Genomic DNA, 22,529 nt, shown 5'->3' with positions numbered 1-22,529 from the left:
AAATAAATAACGTCTCTTAGAAATTGCAAAGTGGAAGAATTTCATGGCAAATCTTAAAAGCATGGAAACAAGAGGCAGACAAAATTAGCTTTTAAGGAGATCGAAATCAACGAGGAAAACTGAATTAAATTTTAGAAGAATACCTTACCGAAGATAATGACTAAATACGTAAAAGAATTCTTACGAAACTTAGCGAGATATTATTATTAACTCGGTTTGAAAATAAGGCCGGCCTGGAAACTTTAAAACGCTTCAGAAAATTAAAATATTTTAAAACAATAGCATCCAAACATTTTGGAAGATGATTAATAGATATCTGGGGTCAATATCAATTGGTATTTTATTTTATTTTATATAAAGCAATTGGTCCCTGAAGAGGTTGAAACGATACAAGAAAAATATACTACTTCGCTTATTAAATTCCAATGATCAATATATTAATAAAAATAAGTGTTTAATTTTTTTTAATATTTCCCTCTTTAAAAAAAAAATGAAAGGAATAATTCATTTGAAAACGAGTAATATTAATGATGTAAACCGGGACAAAAATTAAAGAAGACTCTACCCACTAAAAGCAACTATTTGCTATTTTAAACAATTGCTACTGTATTAAGATCCGACTGTAAAAATTTGGAAAGTCTATCGAGAGTAAAGTCTGAATATCCAAGTGTCCGAGAGTTAGTAAACGAAAGCCTCCAGTAAACGCCGTGGCTGATAGTAATTGTTTACATAGTTTATTGTAATGTCAATTATATACAAATTTAAAATTACGTCCAGTGCTTCTACGCTGTCACACACGCCATTTCATTACTTAACGTACAGTTACAATCGTATTTCCCGTTATTTTCATTCGGCACAACAATATCAGCGACTCGACGAACCACTAAATTTAATTATTCATTATTTACAGTCTAAACTCGCTCTCTCGGTCAAAGAGTCCGTGCCTCGTTCACACATCCCCAATAATACCACTCGACAAAAAAAAAAAAAAAAAGAAGAATAATCATACAAAAAAAAACAACGGGTTCATTCGGTTTCACTTTCGTTTCTCGCTCCCGTGGCAGCAAATACTTTACTCGTCCTGTCAGTTAAATGTCTCTCCAGATTCTATGGCAGTATGCTGTTGTTTAGTTTGAACTGTAAAACGTCACGTGCGCTGATCCCGATCCTCTCTCCCCATTCTCGGTAAAAAAATGAACCTCTTCGCGGAGGTATCGGATCCGAGATCGCGGATTTGCCATTCTCCGCGCGATTTCGTTACGTTTATTCGTCCCTTCCGTGTTTTCATTGAGCAGTTTAGGCGATTGACGTCACTTCCAGCGATTGGAACTTCGAACAGACTCAAAATGGCTGTTCACTTCCCACGAGGGGCCCAGCAGAATCTTACCAATCGGTACGAAAATGAAACTATTCAAGACCGCTGAAAGCGTCATCGGCGAAGAAAGTATACTTTGTTTCTTGGGGGTCTTGGTTACTGGACCGGAAGTCGAACCGTGTACGAACTATTTGGTCAGCAGCGCAAAGAAAAAGAAAGATCTATCGTGGAAGAGATCTCGAACAGTAGGTCAGCCATTTTCGTTGTTCCGCTTTGCGGTGGCACGTTCTTTTTAACCCGGGATAGATCTTTTGTTCTCCTTACAATACACGGATCGTTTCTCTCTGATATCGAAATGGCCGCCGTCTACGAACCCAGTAACCCTCAACAGTCTCGCCCCCAACTTATTTAGGATCAGCTTAGACTCAACTCAAACGCAAAATAGGGGATAATTCGTAGGGCCATGAGGGTTTACAAAAAAGGTGCAGTCTCGAACAGGGATCGTTGGGAAACAAGCCCTGCGTTTCCCAAAGGATCGAGATTTCTATTTACATCTCGCTATTACATATCGAGAGTCACGCGATTTTTCGGCAGTTGGTCGCATCATTGATGTTTGTTCTAAAGTAGAAAACGATTGCAATGCCCGAGACACTGGTCATCACTTTGGCTTCTTGAACGTTCTGCGCGACGAACGGATTCGGATCGATCGACGGAGGGTGACGTTCGTTGCAATCGATCGTACATTCCTGAGGACTTTCAAGGATCTTTACCGGGGATCGTCGAGAATCGCCAAGGGTGTACACGATTTTTTATGCCATCGAGAGCACGATTCTAATTAAGATGACACTATCCTAGGATAGACGTTCGAAGACGCGTCGACAACATTTGCGGAAGAAACGTAATTCGATAAATCGTTACTTTTTAGCCGAGATTTTAACAAACTTGAACAACTTTCTCAATTTTTAAGGTTTCGTTCGTCGCCCCTCCCAACGCGGTAATCTTCCCTTCGCGACAGCTTTAGATCGACCGCTCCAACGCACCCCCGATCTACTTCAAACCGTCTTCTCCGATTGATTTATCGAACATCACCAACAGCCAGCAGAACAATTCGTTCAGAAATTCAAGGGACACCTTGCCCGATTTTTCGTCCAGGCTGTGAATCATCCACAACTGTTCAGCTTCGCCTGCAAAGTACTCGTGGAGTCAGACTCTTAGCTCGTCCATGACCTGTTGCTGATGATTGTGCCCCTTCTTCAGAGTCCCCGTGCCAGTCATCGCCATACTCTCCTGCTGAAGCTGATTGGGGCTGATGATCAGGTTCTGTCCCGGTTTTCCAGGCTTGGTATTCTTTGGCGGGGGCGGTGGCATCGGCACGTGACAGCTGTTGTTCTGCAGATCGGCGAACTCCGGCGGTGGGATGTGCTGGATGTGATGTCTCTCCGCGGTCTTCGTCTCCAGGTCACCGCAGATATTGTTAGGCATTTGTCCGTTCTCCTGACGTTTCTTCGAACAGTTGTGCTGCGTGCTCTTGTCCCTCTGATAGTAGACGCCCGCGAATATCAGCACGTTCAGGATCAACAGGCTGCAACCGATCGCTATCGTCACGCTCAGGGCTGTGGAATAGGCCGCGAACCCGTCCTCCGGCTGTGCAGTCGAGTCCTCGAACGCCAGTTCGCTGGGTATAGCCGTGGACACGTTCATTGGCTTCTCCGCGAGGGTTGTCTCCGCTGTTGTCATCCTGGTTGTCGTTGGTATCCTTTGGATGAACCTTGGCGGCACCTGTGAGCAAACAAATTCAACCGTTAGTCAACCTAAGTCGAGACTGTACAGCGGTGTTTAATCAAAGATTCTCGTTGTAGAGAAATGTGGAGAAATATACTACTTTTTTATACTGTGAACCCTAAACTATCATTGTCACCTTTCTTTCAATTTTTAGTTCAAACAGTAAAATAAGTTTCTCAGCGCATATAAATTTATGCATTCATGCAGTCTGAAATTTATTGTTGACCAGAGTTATTAAAATTAAATTTCAAAATAGAGTTTAGAATGCAATACAATTTTTTTTATATCGTCAAAGGAGCATTACGAGAAACGAAGAGATATTGTTCCAGTCTATTCTAACAAAGATCCTAATACTTGTGAACACGTTAACCCAGTTACTTCTCATAATCAAGAATTATTTACTATCTATGATATCGAATGAACAACGTACCTGTTCAGTGTCCAGAAGATGATGGGACCTGGGAACCTCGTCCGAGCCAGGCTTGTGGAGGTCGGGGACGAGGTTGAGCCAAAACGAGAGCCTGTGCGCCCTGTAGTGGGTCTTCAGCTTTGGCTTGAGATCTGGAAACACGGATGGCTTCTCAGCGGGGTCAATGGAGGAAGCAGGCGAAAGAAAGAGCTGGCTTTCAGCGGGAACGCGGCTGCACGCGTCGCAGCCTTGAATGGCCACCTTTCCGCCGGAGTCTTTTCGTATTAACGGCGGAGTAATTAATTATTGTCGCGCGGTAATCTCATACAGAAGGCGGGTTCGTTAGTCAGTGCGTCTCAAAGTTCGAAACTGCGGAGCCGTTGGGCGGGAGGGCGCCGTCAACCCTCGGGGCTGGCTTTGCTGGGACTTTTCTACTCTCGACCGCCCCGCGCGGTATAGTTTGAGCCGCACTGAACTCGAGCGAGACGCGAACTTTCAGCGCGGCGAACGTTATTCCGCTCGCCCTGACGAGTCCCTTCGCTGACGTTCCTTGTCGCGTTAAGCGCGGCGTTGTCTGCAACGAAACGTTGCGATTCTCCTAAGAGGAATCGCCTCTCAGCGACGACGAACCAGCCGCGAGATGCATGACGTTTATTTGCGATTTTGCAACAAACAAGTTTAGGATCGAATGTCTCGATAAATTTCTTGGGGTTGTTGATATATCGGACGTTAACGAGAATATATTTTATTTTTTTTAAATTTGAATGCTCCTATTTTAGTCAGAGATTGCTCAAGCGTGAAACTGAGGTATCAGGTTGACCAAAAGTAATATAAAAATAAATGGGAACGAAAATAACATTCATCCGAGAAAGGTAGCTTTAGTAGATAAAAATCAATCGTTGCTCAATGGTCTCCAGGGCCAGAGAAAGATAATCAAGTGGGATCTTGGCGACAACAACAGACTAATTACTAAAATAGAAAGTGTAGCGGTAGAAATGAAAGATATAAAAGGGGAGCTGAAAGAAACGGGGCAGGAAAATAAAGAGATGAAAGCGATAATAAATGATCTAGCCTGCATCAAGGAGAGAATGAAAGGATGAAAAACAACTATTAAACAATAGGATCGACTAACTAGAAAAAGCTGAGGAGCTCGGAGAATAGAGTTGAAAAGAAGAACAACGTGATAGTAAAAGGGAATAAACGTACAGGGAAATACGAAGGAGACATTTTCCTACGATAAGCTAAAGCCTAGTGTCTTCTATTAAAAGTATGGGACCTAGGATTTCGTATTTTCAATATCCGAATATCTCTCTTTGGACGCATCTTCTTGTATATTTTAACGGCGTAAATGGAGTCGCAGAACTCTGAGAGCCGAAGGTTTGAAGGGGGACGCAGGTGACGCGGCGCCGTTGGCTTTTCATCTCAAAGTCGCGACGCAATTTGAAGAGCTACGCGGGTCTCGCGGCAGAAGTGAACTCCTGCGGGACTCCGGGGTTTGTTCCTGACGAACTGCCACTCTCATTTCACCTCGGGAACGAGAATTATGCAAATAAATCTTCGCTGATCCTCTTAGTTACACGTGCGAAGTGCGTGCGAGCGCCCGGGGACTAGATTCATTATACCCACTTTGGGACGTAATCGGATTAAATAATTCTCGTTTCCGGTTCAAAACGCTGCGCGAATCCCGCGAGGGAAACGAGTGGCTTCTACGGGCGGGAAACGGGCCAGAGGTCGAGTTTTCTCCTACGTTCCGTTTCGAATTTTCAACTTTTCGTTTAACAGTTTCTTCGTTCTTCGTGCCAAGACTCGAAAAATGAGCAACGTTTTAATACCAAACCTAAGCCATTCCTACCATGACCGGTGAAACGGTCAGCCTTTCTTTTTAATAATAAATTACGATATCTCCAAAACGGGAAGACGGATCGACAAAAACAAAAAGCCATTTCAAAGAGGAAGCCTTGCAGCTTCTAACAGCGCCTCAATTATTAATAAAACACTAATACTGTTCTAAGACAATGGAAACTGCATCTGTAACTCTGAATCTGAAAACTGTAATATTATATACACTGTTGACTGTTGTTCAAAGTTGTATGAAACTATCAAAAACTCTGTTAGAGAATTTTGAATTTGTGTTCGCAATTGCAGGGAGTTTTCGCATTGTCTGACCAACGTGAATTTCTAAAATTTATTCGGATCGTGTTTGTGTTAAGGAAACTAAAATTTTTTTAGACGAAACGCCTTCTAAACGTTCAATTTGGCGTGACACATGCATTTACCAGCCTCGAAAGTTTTCTTTGTCACGAGGAAATCCCCGTAATAGAAACGATTACCATGGTTAAATGATCGCTCAATATTTCGACGAGCATGTTCGATTTCGGGGTTAAGTGAGTTTTTCATCAACGTCAAAGTTCAAAAGCTCCGTAACGCCCAACTTGAAACCTTCCAGCTTAACTTCCGTATGGAGTAGCCGGCGCACTCTTAACGAGTCCTTTGTACAATGTCACGAACGTTTTACTTTATCAGCAAAGACTTTTACTCGAAATACAATATATTTTAGAATTAATTGCCATTGGTCCGCGGAAAAGTTTCGAGACGTGTTCGTTGAAAATTTCTATTATACTTGGAACGGCTGCGTATTATTCCGCCATTACTGCTTCCCATTAGTTCCGTATCGGCGGAGGAATTTAACGAACGTACAAGATCGCAACTTCGAGAATCTTAGGAGTCGTAATTGCCTTGCTTTCCCTTTAACTAATTCCAACTTCATGGTTTTTCTCTACCACTAGCGACCGCGTTCGAGAATCCTCCATTTCCAATTCTCGAAGAAAATTTTGTGTTAGAGAATTCTGATTGCAATTTCATCAATATTTTGAAAGTAAGAAAGATAGGTTAAATAATTCTTACCTCACAAAATATTAAAAATCTTGGGAGAACCTGATCAAATTGCAACTTACCTATGCTCAGGTAGTTCTTGTGCACCGCCTCGTAAGCGGCCCAATCGATGTTCTTGAACTTCGTTCGTTCCGGTCTCATCGGTCCGATGTCCGGCGTGCCCTCGTTCGGATTCCTGTCGGTGAACAAAGGACGCACACGATCGTTAATGTTTTATCGGTGTTTCCGGGTTTCACGCCATTAAGTTGACGACTCACCCCGTGCGTGCAAAGTTCGTCAGGTAGACTATCACGCTCTCGGAGAGGGCTATCTCGGCTCTGGTGTAATTCCTCGGCCAATGGGACAAACCACCCACAATGGGTGCTCCGAAAAAGTATGGCAGGTCCTCGCCGTGAATGCAGCCCGATTTCTGCAAATAAAATACTTCCGTCAGAGGGACTCCCTCGAATTGAACTTGAAAAAATATACTCTAACTTATACACACTATCCCTCAAGGATTGTTCGCGGGTAAAAGTTATGATAGACTAATTATTTACGGGTAATATTAATATAAAACTTGTAGGACCAAACAGCCAAACAGGTGGGATTTCTCGATTTTTCACAATCTCACAAATTTTTTCAAATCGTTCTAAAAAAATTATTTTTGGTTCCGGGGGTCAATTACAGTCATTTTTGGTGAATAGACATACCCTCGAATTCCTAACCAGTTTCGAGAAAAAAATTCGATAAGGGGATAAACTTTTCGACAAAATTAAAGCATTTCAAATCGTTCTAAAAAAATTATTTTTAGTTGCAGGGATCAATTACAATAACTTTTAGTCGTTACACATACCCTCGAAATCCTACGCACTTTTGAGAAAAAAATTCGATAAGGGGATAAACTTTTCGACAAAATCAAAGCATTTCAAATCGTTCTAAAAAAATTATTTTCAGTTGCAGGGGTCGATTACAATAACTTTTGGTCATTACACATAACCCCGAAATCCTACGCACTTTCGAGAAAAAAATTCCTTACTGAAAATCTAATGTCTGACCATACATTGATATGTTTCACTGAAATTTCATGCGTATGTTTAAAACATCATAACTTCTGAACGGATTGGAGGATCTTAATGATTAAAAATGCAAACAATGCGTATTAATGGAGGCTCTAGAGCCCCAGAAAAATGGCGGTGGAATTTTAAACGTTAATAACTTTTTAACGAAGTCTCAATAATCGAATTGTTATTCTTAATTTTCGTTTTATTTTGATCTCTAGAATCTCCCATTCAAATCTTTTTCCAGGGATGGCCGAACACCCTGTATATTAAATATATTAACGATGTATATTTCCACCATTATTTCAGAATCGTCGAGCCTCGCGACAAGATATCTGAATTTATCGATAGTCCGAATATAATTTTTGTTTGTACTCTTTTGAAGAAACGACCGACGTCCACAAAGTCTGGCTCGACTGAAGTATTGATGGCATTTTAACGACGCGGAACGTCACTCGTATTTCAAACAGGAGAAAGGCTTTTCCGGGCGGCACTGGGATATTGCAGAGAGGAAAGAGCGAGACGAACAAGGCACGATATGTGCTTGTCCGCCGGTTTCGAGATTACACTAGGTCCTTTCGTCGCTCTACTTGACCGTGGGAAAAGGGACTGATCCTTCGAAACCCTTCGTTAAATCTAAACGAACGATCGTCGAGGGACCAGAACGCCATTTTGGTGCCCGTGGACGTTAGTTTGCCTAGGAAAATTGAACGTTCGCGGTATCTCGACGGCGTCGTAGTGTTTCGTTGACAAGGTTTTTAACAGGATATCTTACGGTCGTTTCTTTTTTAAGGGGCTATTTTAGTCTAGAAGTTTTGAAAAAATCGTTTTTAAAAATTTAATTGTCTGAAAGTGGGGCTTGCAATTTAAACGAAAATATTCTATCGTAATTTGACTGTAGATTACTGTGGTTCGCAGTACTTTCTAAAATATTTTCACTTAGAATTTAAATAGTATCAAGTGACTTATAAAATTCAATACTTTGATTAATAGTGTGATTTGAGGGTTCAATTGTGACTTATAAATACGAGAGTGATGACCAAGCAATCGAGAGGGAAACGCAGGCATTTTCGAAGAAGAAAAAACACGATCACAATAATTACGAGTCGCTAGAATCGAACTGCAACGATGCATACAGCAATGCTCAAACAAATAAAGCAAAACAAGCAGTGCAAGTTTAATTGAAAGACAGAAGTATAACTTGGACGTTAGAATAAAATTAAATACGATGAAATGTACGGAGAGGAATGAATTTAGAGTAGAAGGAAAATATTTTGCACGAGAGAATATTCATAGGAGAATTATGTAAGTTTTCGGTGATGTCATACATTTTGTTAGAGAAAGGAAAAAAAAATATACCGAGAAAGGAGAGAGCCGTTGATATCGAACGAAATATAAAATATAATAACAAAAGACGCACCTTTAACTTCATCTGGCAGCACTGGTAGAAAAAAACGAATACGATGTAAATTTTGTTTTTAAAATTTTGATAATAAAATTAACATAACATATTACAGATATAGTATCTTTAACAAGCAATGTTATCTACTTTATTTGTTTCAGTTTTGTGTCATCCTTACCATTATGTACTTCGAACTGTGTTTATAATTGATCACTCGTGAAGTTGGATCAATTATGAGCCATACTACTTTGTATCAGAAATGGGATTATTTAATTTATTTGTTTAAGTTTATTTCATTGATGTAACTGTACCTCACGCCCATATAAACTTTCGCTTTATTGGCGTATGCTTTCATAACGTTTAATTAATTTAATTAAAAAGAACAAACGCAGAGACAAAATGGGGGATTCAACTTTTCCATGTATAAATTTTCTGTACCGCCGCTCAGAAAAAGGTTACAGCCTGTCACAGTTTCCGGAAATCACTTTACATACCATCGGACCTAATATAGCGTTCATTCTTCGCCGGGGAAACAATTTTCTCATAAAGGGAGAAGAATGCAAATTGCCTCTACGTGTTTGTAAGTAACATTGAGAGGAGATCCTCGTTTCGAACGAGAACTGTATCGAGCCTGGCGCAGCGATGTTCCAATTGCTGCTGCAAAGATCTGGTTAATGAAACTTTCGGGTAGGAAGGGTCGAAGGTATCGAATAATTGCCTTGAATAAGCTACCGCGCCGCGTGGAAGCTTTCAGTTTACAAAGAGAACATGGTTTAGCGTTGCTTCGTTCTCCCCCTACCGTGGTTTTCCCACGATCAAATATCTCGAACGTATCTTTGGATGCCGGGGAACGTCGGAGAGGGAGAGAGAACCAATTCGTCCCGCCAAGATTGAGGCTCCGAGGCTGCAATGTTCCCTTTGAGCTCCCCGGTAATGGAGACTTTCTGCATCTTTTGTGGTTTCGCCGTTTCCTCCCTAATATTTCCCTTATCGATCCCACGTGTACGTCTTCGACCTCTTTTGGGGAATCATGTACCTCGGTGCACCCCAACGAATCGGCTGCTTCTGCTTGCTTTCGAGTTTTCCGCCGAAATGGAATTGACTCGGGACGTGGCATTCGTAAGAAGAAATTGAGCATTGCATTCCTCTGGTTCCTTTATAATTTAAGCACGTACTTTCCCGCCCCTATCGATTCGGATGCGTTTTTTCGTGCGCGAAGACAGATAACCGGTTCGATACGAGCTTGTTTCCTCACCGTAATTCCATCAGGATGTTTTGGTAACGCGAAAAATCTCTATAACCGCATGGTTTCTAAATAAATTTTTTATTGGATATCCCCAGTAGCTCTGTCACAAATCAAATTTTGTGCTATTCATCCCAGACCTATCTAAGAACTCGACTATGTTCTGGAAATTATGGTACATAAGTACATTAGTACACTGGTACCAATAGGGATTCCCCAAGTCGAAAGGGACAGAAATGTTCAATCTACAAAGCAGTATCGAGTATCAAGGTCAATTATCGTGTAGTTTTCTGTCCTCAGCAGTCCTGGTTCGCAACTTGATGCGTGTTCCACTTTTCGTCGCACGTGTCCGCGCCTTTGTTTCAGAGTATCTCCCACGCCTCGCGCAAACTGCCGCGTCCACGCAATTCCACGCTTTCCCACGGCTCCACTGTTTTCCCTTTTGCAAAGTTGCTTTTCCCACGGACGTTTCGTGTTATTAAATAATTTTACATTCCCTTTTCTCGCGCGCTTTCACAGGCCGACTGCATAATTATGCTTCGAAACGCCGCGTTGGCCCTTTATTTACCTTGCCGTTTCCATCTTCGCCCACCACTCTGTGTTCCTTCGTCCGTTTTAATTACGAATCGCCGTTGTTTGCCTCTCTTCCCGAGCTACCGGATTCAATTTTATTCCCGGCGTCCACTTCACACAGCCCAGGCGTCCCGTTTCGCGCCCCGTTCGTAAATCTCTCCCCGCTAACTCCTGACAAGATCTCTTTCGTCCCCTTTGAACGGAATCAATGTCCTGCAATTCTCTCGTGGAACTTTTGCGAACACGACATTTCCAAAACTATCGTAGGAATGTAGTTTTTAAATCGCTGGTCAATTGTTACTTCTCTTTTGCATCGTAAATCTTTATCCATATTCTGGAGAAATTTTTCGGCGAAAAAAATTTCTTCAAATCGTTCTAAAAAAAATATTTTTGGCTGCGGGGGTCGATTACAATCATTCTTGGTGAATAGACATACCCTCGAAATCCTAACCATTTTCGAGAAAAAAATTCAATAAAGGGATAAACTTTTCGACAAAATTAGAGCATTTCAAATCGTTCTAAAAAAATTATTTTTAATTGCAGGGATCAATTGCAATCATTCTTGGTGAATAGACATACCCTCGAAATCCTAACCATTTTCGAGAAAAAAATTCGACAAGGGGACAAACTTTTCGATAAAATTAAAGCATTTCAAATCGTTCTAAAAAAATTATTTTTAATTGCAGGGATCAATTACAGTCATTTTTGGTGAATAGACATACCCTCGAAATCCTAACCATTTTCGAGAAAAAAATTCAACAAGGGGATAAACTTTTCGACAAAATTAAAGCATTTCAAATCGTTCTAAAAAAAATATTTTTGGTTGCAGGGATCAATTACAATAATTTTTGGTTATTACACATATGCTCGAAATCCTACGCACTTTTGAGAAAAAAATTCCTTACTGAAAATCTAACGTCTGACCATACATTGATACGTTTCCCTTAGAACGGAATCAATTAATTAATTTCTGAATCGTTGGCCAATTGTTAATTATTTTTTGTATCGTAATTCTTTATCCACATCATTCCTATTCTGTACAAAGTTTGTACTCTTGGATAAATGCTTTTAAAAGACATCGTCTCGCGTTTCCTTTTCTTTTTACCTTCCTCGTTCTCCAACTTTCGGATCCTTTTCGTCCTGGCTCGGTGCTCGGTTAGGTGCAATCGATACATTGGATTTATTGACGCCAATACACCCTCCGATGTCCGAGAACATTTTGAAGGGAGAATCGAGGGTTTACGTTTCAAAATGGGGTTCACATTATTGGTAGAACATTCTCTGGTCTTGTAAAGGAATTGCTCAAAGCTGTAAAGCTTTTCGAAGAAGAATTTCTGAAATTGTTATTTACACTTTGACATTGAGAACCCAATACCAGAGCTGATTCGCTCGAAATGATCGAAATATTTTCCAAAGAGGAGACAAAGAATCGTGTGTACTTTCGAAATGTCCAAGCACTACAATTTTAGTAATATTATAATATTTTGCTATGTTATATCTTGAAATTCTTTATCAACGCCAGTGTAATTTTAAGATCTTGAGCCTCCAGTGAGAGCATTTAATAAAGGATACTGAATCACTCTGAAATTATATTGCTCCTTTCATTTCCAAGACACACTTAATTTTACATCGAAATTATCCACAGAGGCGTTTGATTTTGGTAATGTATTCGCATTCCCTAAGAAACGAGAGAACTTTCTGACGATATTAGTGCTCGATCTCGCCATTCTTCCACGGCCTTTTCCAACCTGGAAGCCCCCGGAACGCGTTCCTTCGTCCTTTTCATTTCTTTTCGAACCCTTCTTTTCACCGGCTTCATTCCGCGCTTTCCTTTCTCCTTCTTTTGCATACGAATACCTCCTTTTTGGCGGGGCAACAACGCGAGAGGCGAAATGAATACGCGTTAAACACGATCGAAAATACAGACAAATAAGGGATTTCCTCGGTGAAAGAGAACTGAGGAGGGTAGCACGTTAATTAGTGAAATTGCTGCCGACTCTACAATCGAAACGCTCCGTACACTTCGAAGATCGTGTTACAATCATTGCAATATTCACTCTTCATATAGAGTGATTCTCGAAATTGGGACCAATAGGAAAATAGACAATGGTCGATAGAAAAATGGTTTTCATAATCATATTACATTCAAGCAAACTCAATGCAAATGACTAGATTAGGCTCCCTAAAAGAATTCATTAAATTTGGAAAGCTTGAGTCAAATCTGTGGATTCATATTCGAGACTTTGGAAACTCTTTATCTCGTTTATTAATCATTAATTGAATGATGATTCTAAAAATAAATTATCTTTAAAATTCTCTAATTTAATTCTCTAGTATTGAATTAATTCTTGTAAATACTCTTCCTTATTTTCCACGCGTATGAGATTCCAAAGTGAATACGAGACATTGGGACTAGTGTTTGCGAATGTGCACGAAAGAACTGGAATACGCGGAGGTTGAGAGAATCGTTGAGTTTTCAGCATAGATTCTACGCCGATACCCGAAGGTGTTAATACCCTTCGCCACGGTTATTGCACGACAGTTCCAACGACGTGCAATCGATGTTCTAAATTTAAATTTAAACGCGCTACCTGCTGCCTTTGATGTTCCCCGGCGCATAACACGAGTCACGTGCGTACCTCGCCGTTCTTCCCGGTCGTCTGCCTTTACCAGCACGCAAAAAACTACCTTGTCCCTATAATTACTCGACGCGAAACGATTCTTCAGACACCGGTAAAGGTTTCACAACGAGTCGCTTCTCTTGAAATCGGCTTTCGTTTTCGAGTTATTCGTCAAAGTTCCGAGCAATTAACGTCCAAAGAGACACCGGACGAATAAATTCAAATCAAAGTGACGGGGAATAAAATTTGCATTTACTTGTCTTCGTACTGCTCTTATAATAATTTTCTATACACGAATGATTCCGAAAAGAAAATTGAAAGTAAATTTAATTTGTTATTTATGCCATTGCACCTTGCAATAAATTGATTATAGTAATCGTACGCGAGTTTATTTATACAAACGCGTATCTGGGTCTACAAATTTTCGTGTGAAACGAACGAAGAGAATTATGAAAGAATCTTATCGCTACCCAATGAATTGCACTCGACGTCTTTTCGAGACCGTTCCAGTTTCGAGAACGAGGAATTTGCCAAATTATGCAGTTTCTTTCAGCGGTCGGAATTAAAATAACGCTCGGCTAGCAGTGGACCAGGCGTCAGGTTGCATTTACGTGACTAAAAGGATTACATTCGCGTCTTCATGTACTCCGACCTCGTTAAAACAGCGCTCGGGCCTCGAGAGGCTTGTTAATTTTTTTCTTCTGATTACGTCGTGCCTCGCGTTGTACACCCCTCGTTATGATAATTAAGTTTATTGTTACTCGTTATCATTATTTTCGCCGCGGTGCACTTTCTCCCGCGAGATTTTTTTTCCCCTTTTTATCGTCACCTCGACCCAACGTTCCATTAAAAAGTATCGCTCCGAAAGAGCGGTTCTGATATTCTGCTCTTCTTTTTTTAAAGCATTTCCCGGTGACAAAGTTCTCGCGGACCCACCGGAAGGAAGCTCATTGAGAAAACGGGGCTTCGGGTCCGTTTTAAATTCCGAAACTTTGGCCAACGTCCGCGATGCGAGAAATTTGTTTTCGGACAGGTGAATGAAATTTGTCCGCGGAAACATTTTTTAAACGTCGCGATGAATTCCTAGCCGACTAACGCGTTCCATTCAGAACTTTCTTGCGTGTTCTGAAAAGCTGCCGTGTTACGCAATATTTGCTTGCCTCGCGCATGGTTATATACATTCAACTGCGTTTATGTTCGTAACGAGGCACCGCGTATTCCACGACGGATTACGTTTAAAATTATTTCCGTGAAGGTATCTCGAAATTCTTTTGGATTATACACGGGAAGCACTTGATCTTGTTCGTTGCGTTAAAAGCCGAAATTAAGCACGAGATTATATTCCCAGCATCCTTCTTTTTCAAAAATTTTCAATCGTTCGCGCATAATTTGGTAATATCCTAAATTACCAATGCAAATTGTTCATCGCGCTACAGCTCGACAGTTATTCGCTATTCTCCCCTTCACCCCTCCCCCTCCCTCTTCCACCCACGCCTCGAAATCTGCTCTTGTATTATCAATTAATCGACGCGTGAAATTTAAATATCGAAAAGCTGGCAATTCGTTCTCACTACTCGGATAAATTAGAATAATTCACTCGAGTTACAATATGAATTGTAAATTATTCATTGTTCTCCCTGTCGATTATATCGAATAGAAGTCTCTTCGATTTTATCGATGCCCAAGTCATTATAAATTCGTGTTTTGTAAAAAATAAAACGATTTAAAAATTATATACTTCGGTATTTATATAATGATTAAAAAGTTGCTGCAAGGTTCACTCACTTAATTAAAATGTATGCTGATTGATCATAAAATAGTTCCAATCAGATGTTTTATGAAAACTAGAAGGAAACGACAAATCAAAATTTCAGATATAAACCGGTTTAAGATGGTCCTTGGTTTTACATTTTTTTTTACAAAACATTAATAGGAATTGCATAATAAATATTCCTTGATTAATTTCTCTTAAAAATTTGAATGTGCTTCGAACAGTGAAAATTTGTTTTCAAAAATTGAAAGCTAACACGAGTAACTATTATCACTTAAAATGATCTAAAATCTTATTAAAGGTAGAAAGGAATATCGAGGATCTCTCGATGACAAAGTGCTTTTAATGAGAAAATTTCAAAACTTTCCAAGACGATGTCATCTCGATCTTCCTCTTGTTCCACCTATTTTTGAACTTTTCTTTTCTCGTTCCCTATCGGTCCCTTCAATACTTAAGTATAATTCTTTAAAAGAACTCGTCCAAAGAGATCAAACATTAAAGATCTGTCGATAAGAAAATGTTTGGAGCGAGGTCTGAGAACTTTTTTAAAGAAGTTTGAATTCTTCCCCATCACCGTTGACCATTATATTTCTCTATTTTTTTCCCCTGCTTCCTGTTTCCCTCGAAGTGCTCCATCGTTAAGAACAATTCGCGGAAGAAAAGTACTACAGATTTCCCGCTAATGTGATATTTACAACGAGGACATCTCGAAACTTTTATGGAGCTTAAATACATTTCTCGATTATCGAAGAGTTTAAAGACACGAAACGACAGCAAAAAAGCTGATCATTTGTTATTAACAGACAAAGTTACAGTATTAACTAATGAGATATAGAAAGACAAAGAACTCTTCGATATAACGCGACAACCTCATATTTTCTCATACAGAAGAAACTTAAAAAAAATGTTAGAATCAAAATTGGTTCTTTTTCTCGCGTAATAGTCAATTGTTCAGAGTTTGGGGCTCTCGAAATATCAGTTATCGTAGCTCTCGTTCCCCGTAGCGTCGGTGCATCGTATACCCACGCGATTCTCGTTCAGCTTTTTCAATTTCCAGCTCGTCACTTTCGGATTAGACGCGGTTAATGTGCGGCCGTGTAATCATTCCGCGCGTTTCGCGCGCGCGGGCCACGGAATTTTTCAGCGCTTCCCCTCAATTACCGAGACCCTTTAAGCCCCCAGTGTGCACGCGCAATCGACAAACGGAAGTTTAATCTAAATTCCGCTTTCAGGTCGTCTTTGCACAGCTTTGCTTTTGACGGCGACACGTTGCTTTGGGGATTCGACGCGCGAGCCGACAGAAATATTCCACCGTGGAAGGGAAAACCGCCCGAATCTTCCGCGCGTCAATTTTTCACAGATTCGTCCCCCTCCTCGCCTAATTTCCCCCTCCTTCATCGAGAAAATTCCGTAAAAGTGGAACAAATCATTTATTACTCGAAATGACTCGCGAGGATGCTCTTTCATTTGAAATATATCATATTAGAACACGCCATAGTTGATGATACAAAATTTGGTTTTAATTAGAAATTCGATAGTTGAAGGGAACGTCGTTGTAACAAAAATGATAACAATTTTTGTTAATATTTACAGAAGTTACATTGTAAATTCATTGAGAGCTATAAAAGGCAACATGTGTCATCAAATTCTCTTTCTTTCTTTCTGTTACAGAAATATGTCAACAATTATTCGTAATAAAATATTTTCTTTACTTTCCACCAGATTATTGTTCCCTCGCGCTTGTGCAAGCTCCTGTATTATTATGTTAATACGTGCATGGTTATAGTTGCAGTGTCTCTAGTTCAATAGTCGCGCCATACTCCTTGTACATTGTTATGTGAACCCTATTTTGCGTTTCCTTTGTCTTGACGAACGAGCCACACCAGTCAGCGTTACCGAGCACGCATGGAAAATCCGCAGCCAGAATGCTAATTAGTCATAACAACGGTGTTATGGTTTATTATATGGTATATTAGTAATAATTGTTATTTTCAAGCACGTTCCATTCCGTTAAGACCACCAAAGTCACGTTTCTTAATTATTCTTATTCATTTTTTGGTGAACTTAATCCTCAACCAAATAAGAATGTCTTTGATATTCGTTCACAATTTACTATGTAAAACAGAAATATTCTATTGTTTCTTCATACGCTAGAGAATCGAAATATTAAATTCTATTTCTCTTAAGATATTTCTTCACCCTTTTTCACAAGGACACTTCTTCTTAAAGAGACTTTCTTCAATGATCTTTCTTCAAAGTATCAATAAATATTACGTTTTAAGCAACTGTGAGAAATACTATTTAATACAAACGTGACTCAAACACGTATGTATGTATGTATCAAAAATCCTTATATTTAATTTTAAGCTTGTCAAAGCGGAACTCGTTACATCTTGACCATATTAAATCTGTTCTCCAAACATTGGTGGGTACAACATCGAAACGATCAACTGAAAGTACTGGTTTCGCGTACCAGTAACGAAAGGAAAAGAATCATTCGCGAGCCATTTCGTTCACAGAAGTCATTTAGCGTTCGCAGCCATTTTCTTGGGATCCCCCCCTCGCGCGTGCGAAGTGCTGCAGTTTAGCCAGCAAAGCTCTTCCCCGCTGCCGTGGTACGCGACGGGAAACTCGGTTCTCCATTTGCGAGCGTAATCGTTCCGCGAATTTAATTTGGCGACGAGGCGGGACTGAGAAGAACCCCAAGTTTCCCGGGCAGGGCGTTGTTGCGACCGTGAAATACGAGCTTTTTCTAATTACAAACCCGCCAGCGTGATCCAACGCCGATTCCTCGATTCTAATTAATCGAACTTCGGGCTTGTAAACAAATTGCCAGCCGGAAACGTTCGGGGGTAGCTTTGATTACCCAACTGGTCGGCCAGACGTTTCATTTCGCAAATTCGCGAAATTTTAGCCCCGATATGACCGCTACCAGCGATATCTCCCCTGGATATTAATCCACTCCGAATCGTAATTAGTTTTGTCCGTTTATTTTCCGACGGTTGTTTAAGGATCGCCCGGAGAACCTTCGAAGAGTAATTCAAATCAAATATTAAACGTTATTCGTTGGTAATGCTGGCTTGTGTCCGACTACGAACACGGGTGCTTCCACTTGCGCGGTGAATTTTTTAATACATAAGCTTCCAGCGATCCGAACGTGGATTTAATAATTGCATCAGCTACTGGGAGTTTCTTCTTGGTTTTATTTAAAAAAGGAGGAAACCAGCGATGCATAGGTTTCGAAAGTACTAACAAATAAAAGACGAACAGCCGTTTATTCGTTGTTAAATTAAAATAAAAAAATTCATTTTCCTGAAAATTTCTGAATTTCAGCAACCCGACGCGTCTGGCGTTCCCCAAAATCCCGGAACTCTGTTTCGGTATTAATTCCGTTACGGGGGTGGGTTGTTATCTGCAACGACCCCCACGGTTTCCTTGCAATTAACATCGTAGCCCGCCTCTTCGAGCCCCCGTTTCCTTTTTCGAAAGGGTTTTATGCGTCTCCTCGCCCCCTTCGTTACTTATCTTGGCAATTTCCGAAACGGCGACGCGTTTTCCCAGGAAATCGTAACGTTATCGGGCGATGATAACCGGCACATTCGCGGCGAACCGAAACTCCCACGGTAATGCAAAGTTCTAACGTGACAACACAACCGATCGCTCCCCCGTTTACCTAGTAATTTTACAATTTCCTACCCGTGCATCCGTTTCCCGCGCAACAGCGAGATTTACCGCGCTGTACAGACGCTCTACGCGGCAATAATAATCGTTCCCAGGGAAATTCATCCTCCGACAACCATCCTTTCCGTTGGTTTCGAACTGCTTCTCTGACGGTTCAGCGGCGAGAGCCAAGTTACAGAAATCAGATACGACGACGACGCCCCGTAACACGTAATGTGTCAACATTTCACGGAAGCTTCTATATAACACATCCGGGTGTCTGTACATTCGACGAAATTTCCCTAATTTTAGCGAGAATTATCGTTTCGCGGAATTTCGATGCCAGGAAAATTGGAAAGTTGGCAATTTAGTTGATTTTAGAGGCTTTCTTGCAACTTTCCTGGCGAGAAGATCACCGAGTTTGTATTTGCAATCGATTTGGGAAGGTTTCTTTAAGTGCATCTGAAATTTAGCAATGGAAAGATACCCAAGTTATCGGTGTGGACGATAACAGGTGTTTTGAGGCTTTGCATTTGGAAATTATATAATTTTCTTGATAAAAACGATTTAAATATTTAATGTTTCGTATATGGAATGTGACAAGATTTCTCTGAAAATTGTATACTATAAAATTGGGAAATTAGTAATTTACTCGTGAAATAAAAATAAAAATTTTAAGATCATCGAATAAAATATTACTGTCGTTTAAGTTTCCAGATATCTGACTATGTATCGATTCCACGTTTGATTTAAAAAAAAGGCAAGGTTTTATAAAATAAAAATGTTCGCATATAATAATTTTCACAAATCAAATACTTGTCCAACGTGCCACAAAATGGTATACAAACGTAGTTCCCTGAAGTTTTTCTAATAATTTAGGGACGATCAAGGAGAATCAGAAAACAAATAGGACAACTTTTTCCCATTAGTTATTTACCGAAATTTTTACGAAGTTTTGGTCGCGACCCAGGGTGGAGAAATTAGCCCCGAGGTGCCAAAAATCCACCGCCCGCCCCTCCGTTGAGCTTTATCCGCGGTAACCGGGGTAATTAGACGGAAAATAACCGGGACATCGTTGGACGAAAAATTTGTGCTCCACGGTCACAGTTCCGCCAGGAAACACGCACCCCTCGGCAAACAGGATGCGTTAAATGGTGCAGTCACCCCTTTGGAAAATTGGAACGTTTCTTTGACCTTTCCCCTATTCCCGGTTTGCTTCATAAATGCAAAGAATTACTTTTCTTCGCCATACGAAAATATTTCATCGTTGTTATTTCGAGAAAATTTGGGAACGAGAGCACGGTAGCAAAATATTTTGAAGAGAGAATAATAATTGTTAGCAACGTTAGGGTAGCTGCAAAATTTTTAAGACAAAGAAGTTAATTTTTTAGCTACTTTAAATTCTGTAATAAATTCAGTTACGATGATTTTATTCAGGCGATAATGAAATTAACAGCGTAGAATTTCATATGGTAGTTCTCGACGCGTATATAACTTCTTCCCCTTGTTTTCAACATTGAAACGCGTACACGTTGCTTTCCCGTTTTCACGAAAATAATTCCTGCAGCTTCCTCCGGGTAGTTTTTTTTTATAAAAATGCAGTATAGTTCGCTGGTTTATTTTCGACCAAATAACAGACGTTTTTTATATTTATTTTTATTTCATCTCATCGTGGTCACGACGAAATTTATTCGTTTAAAATCAACGTTGGCGTCTTGTTGGTTTACGTTATGCCCCACAAAGTTTTTATTATCATAATAAACATGTGCTCCTTTTAGAAAATTAAATGGCTGCTCTCTGGATTCGGAACAGTTGTTTCAATCTTGAATGCGAAATAATTCATCCAATTTTCTGAATTAAAATAGAGCTGTACGATTAAAACAACTCCTGAATTATTCTCGAGTTATCCCCAGTGAAACATTAAGCGGACAGTAGGTCAGATTACAACGTCGTGAATGTTTCGATCAGCAGTTTCGTTCGTCGAGGAAATGCGATTTTTCCTTAATTTCACGGTTTCTACTCCAACAATAGAGATCGTCTTTCGATAAACCAGGAAACGTCGGGGCGAGAACGAACGCGTGGAACGAAGAATGGAAATTATGTTTGAACGAACGATGATGCGCGGCGAATACGAGAAGAAACAGCGTAATGTATCATCGTTAGTAATAAAATATGCGGGTCGTTGGCTAATGACTGCCTCTCTGATTAAATTACGGAAAACATTGCCAACCCCCTTTCGTGAATTTTATTAAACGATACTGTCTGTCTAGACGCATAATCGCGTTCACCACGTTCACTGCCGCGTTGATAATACTTTTCACTAAGAAGCTGAAAACAATTAATTCCCAAAGTAACAAAAATAAGCAGTACGATGAACTGTGTGTTCAACGAATATAAAGTTAAGCGTGTTTTTATTATGCAAGGTTAAGGACAAGATCAGTTTTCAAGGAGCTCTATAATTGTTAAAAAATTAAATTTTAGCCTCGAAGCAGAAAATTTCGCAAGTTTCATCCGGCAGTCAACGTGTTGAGCGTGAAATTACTTTAAGAACTTTTAATACGCACCTGTGGATAATCACCGAATTTCGTTTGATAGTCGAACACATAGAGGTAAGAGTTTCGATGAGCTTGACTGTGGAGGTCCGCTGTTCTCGTAGCTGGTGCCACAGTGTTGGCATCGCCTAAAGCTTCGAGGGTTTCGTCTCTGAAAAATTACAAGAATTTCCTTTCACTCTCGACTTACGTCCAATTAACAGACACTGGACTTTACTTTGGTAGAAAATTTTTAATTCAAATAGGTTCGGTGCTAATGAACTCGTATAACAGAGACTGAAAAACTGATTTCTCGTATTTATATCTCGCAAGTTATTTTCTGAGTAAAATGTTACATTCTGAACCCAAATTAATTAGTAATATGGGTGACATTTGTATCGATGATTTGCACAATATTAGTTGAGAGAGTGTTTAAATTATAAATTCCGTCTGAACCTAATCAACATAAACAATTGATGTCGAAAACGTTACACGCCGGAGCCTTTGATTTCCGTTCATTAAATTTCCACACCGATACTTTCAAACTTGATTCTTCGCACAATAATCTGATCCCATAGTTAAAATTTCACCGTGCAACACAATATTGTAAGCCATTAATTTACGTAATTACTTTCCCTTCCCATTACTTTGTTTAGAAGTTTCAGTCTGGATTTTAATGGTTATTGTTTAATATATTCACGTCTCGTCCATTATTGATCGTTCGATGTGATTTACAAGCCCGGCTAATAAGATTGTGTTATTTTCAATATCTACAACAATGGAGATATGAAATCTTTTATCATGGTAATTCTCCATACATGAAAATTAGAATGTTCAGTTTTTTTAAAGTTCTTGATTAATATTATTTCTGTAATTCTTGCAATCTTATTAATTTTATAGGTTCTTTAATTTCTAAATCCTTTTAAATACTTTATGCTTACTTAATGTTAGATGGATGTTGTACGGGCCGTTCCCAGTCCGTGTACTCGTTGATTATGGTTGCTAGGATCTCTGCTTGGTGATACGTATAGGTGTTTCGAACAAATTCCCTGAGAATTTTTGTTCTTCTGTCCGCCTCGATCCCGTAATATGCGTCGTCGGCGGTCAAAGAAAAATATGCTTCCGATCGTACAACACCGATCATAAGATCGTACCTAAAAAATCGACTATGACTTAATGAGGTATAGTTGTTCAATGTATACCAGTCACTTAAATCGTACATCTTCAATTTTACTTTTTCTTAATATCGAACAACAATTAATAATAATAGATGTATTTAAGATCAAGTTGTAA

The 22,529-nt window shown here is 39.9% G+C and overlaps 1 protein-coding gene across 1 annotated transcript in view; it reads right to left on the bottom strand.

The window, feature by feature from the left end:
• Window positions 1-2,433: 2,433 nt before the first annotated feature.
• Window positions 2,434-22,529, bottom strand: part of LOC122396982 (neuroligin-1) — a 57,304-nt gene continuing 37,208 nt past the window's right edge. The window contains exons 6-11 of the mRNA XM_043395781.1: window positions 22,178-22,390; window positions 21,270-21,408; window positions 6,656-6,807; window positions 6,461-6,573; window positions 3,528-3,658; window positions 2,434-3,094 (exon numbers count right to left, since the gene is read on the bottom strand). Of these exons, the coding sequence (XP_043251716.1) occupies window positions 2,519-3,094; window positions 3,528-3,658; window positions 6,461-6,573; window positions 6,656-6,807; window positions 21,270-21,408; window positions 22,178-22,390 (1,324 nt within the window). The 3' untranslated portion in view covers window positions 2,434-2,518. The remainder of the gene's footprint in view (window positions 3,095-3,527; window positions 3,659-6,460; window positions 6,574-6,655; window positions 6,808-21,269; window positions 21,409-22,177; window positions 22,391-22,529) is intronic.

Source organism: Colletes gigas, unplaced genomic scaffold (assembly GCF_013123115.1).
Source record: "Colletes gigas isolate AHSC1104 unplaced genomic scaffold, ASM1312311v1 Colletes_gigas_Sc00008, whole genome shotgun sequence".
NCBI lineage: Eukaryota > Metazoa > Arthropoda > Insecta > Hymenoptera > Colletidae > Colletes > Colletes gigas.
Note: the sequence above shows the minus strand (reverse complement) of the source record. Positions and strands in the feature narration are given on the sequence as shown.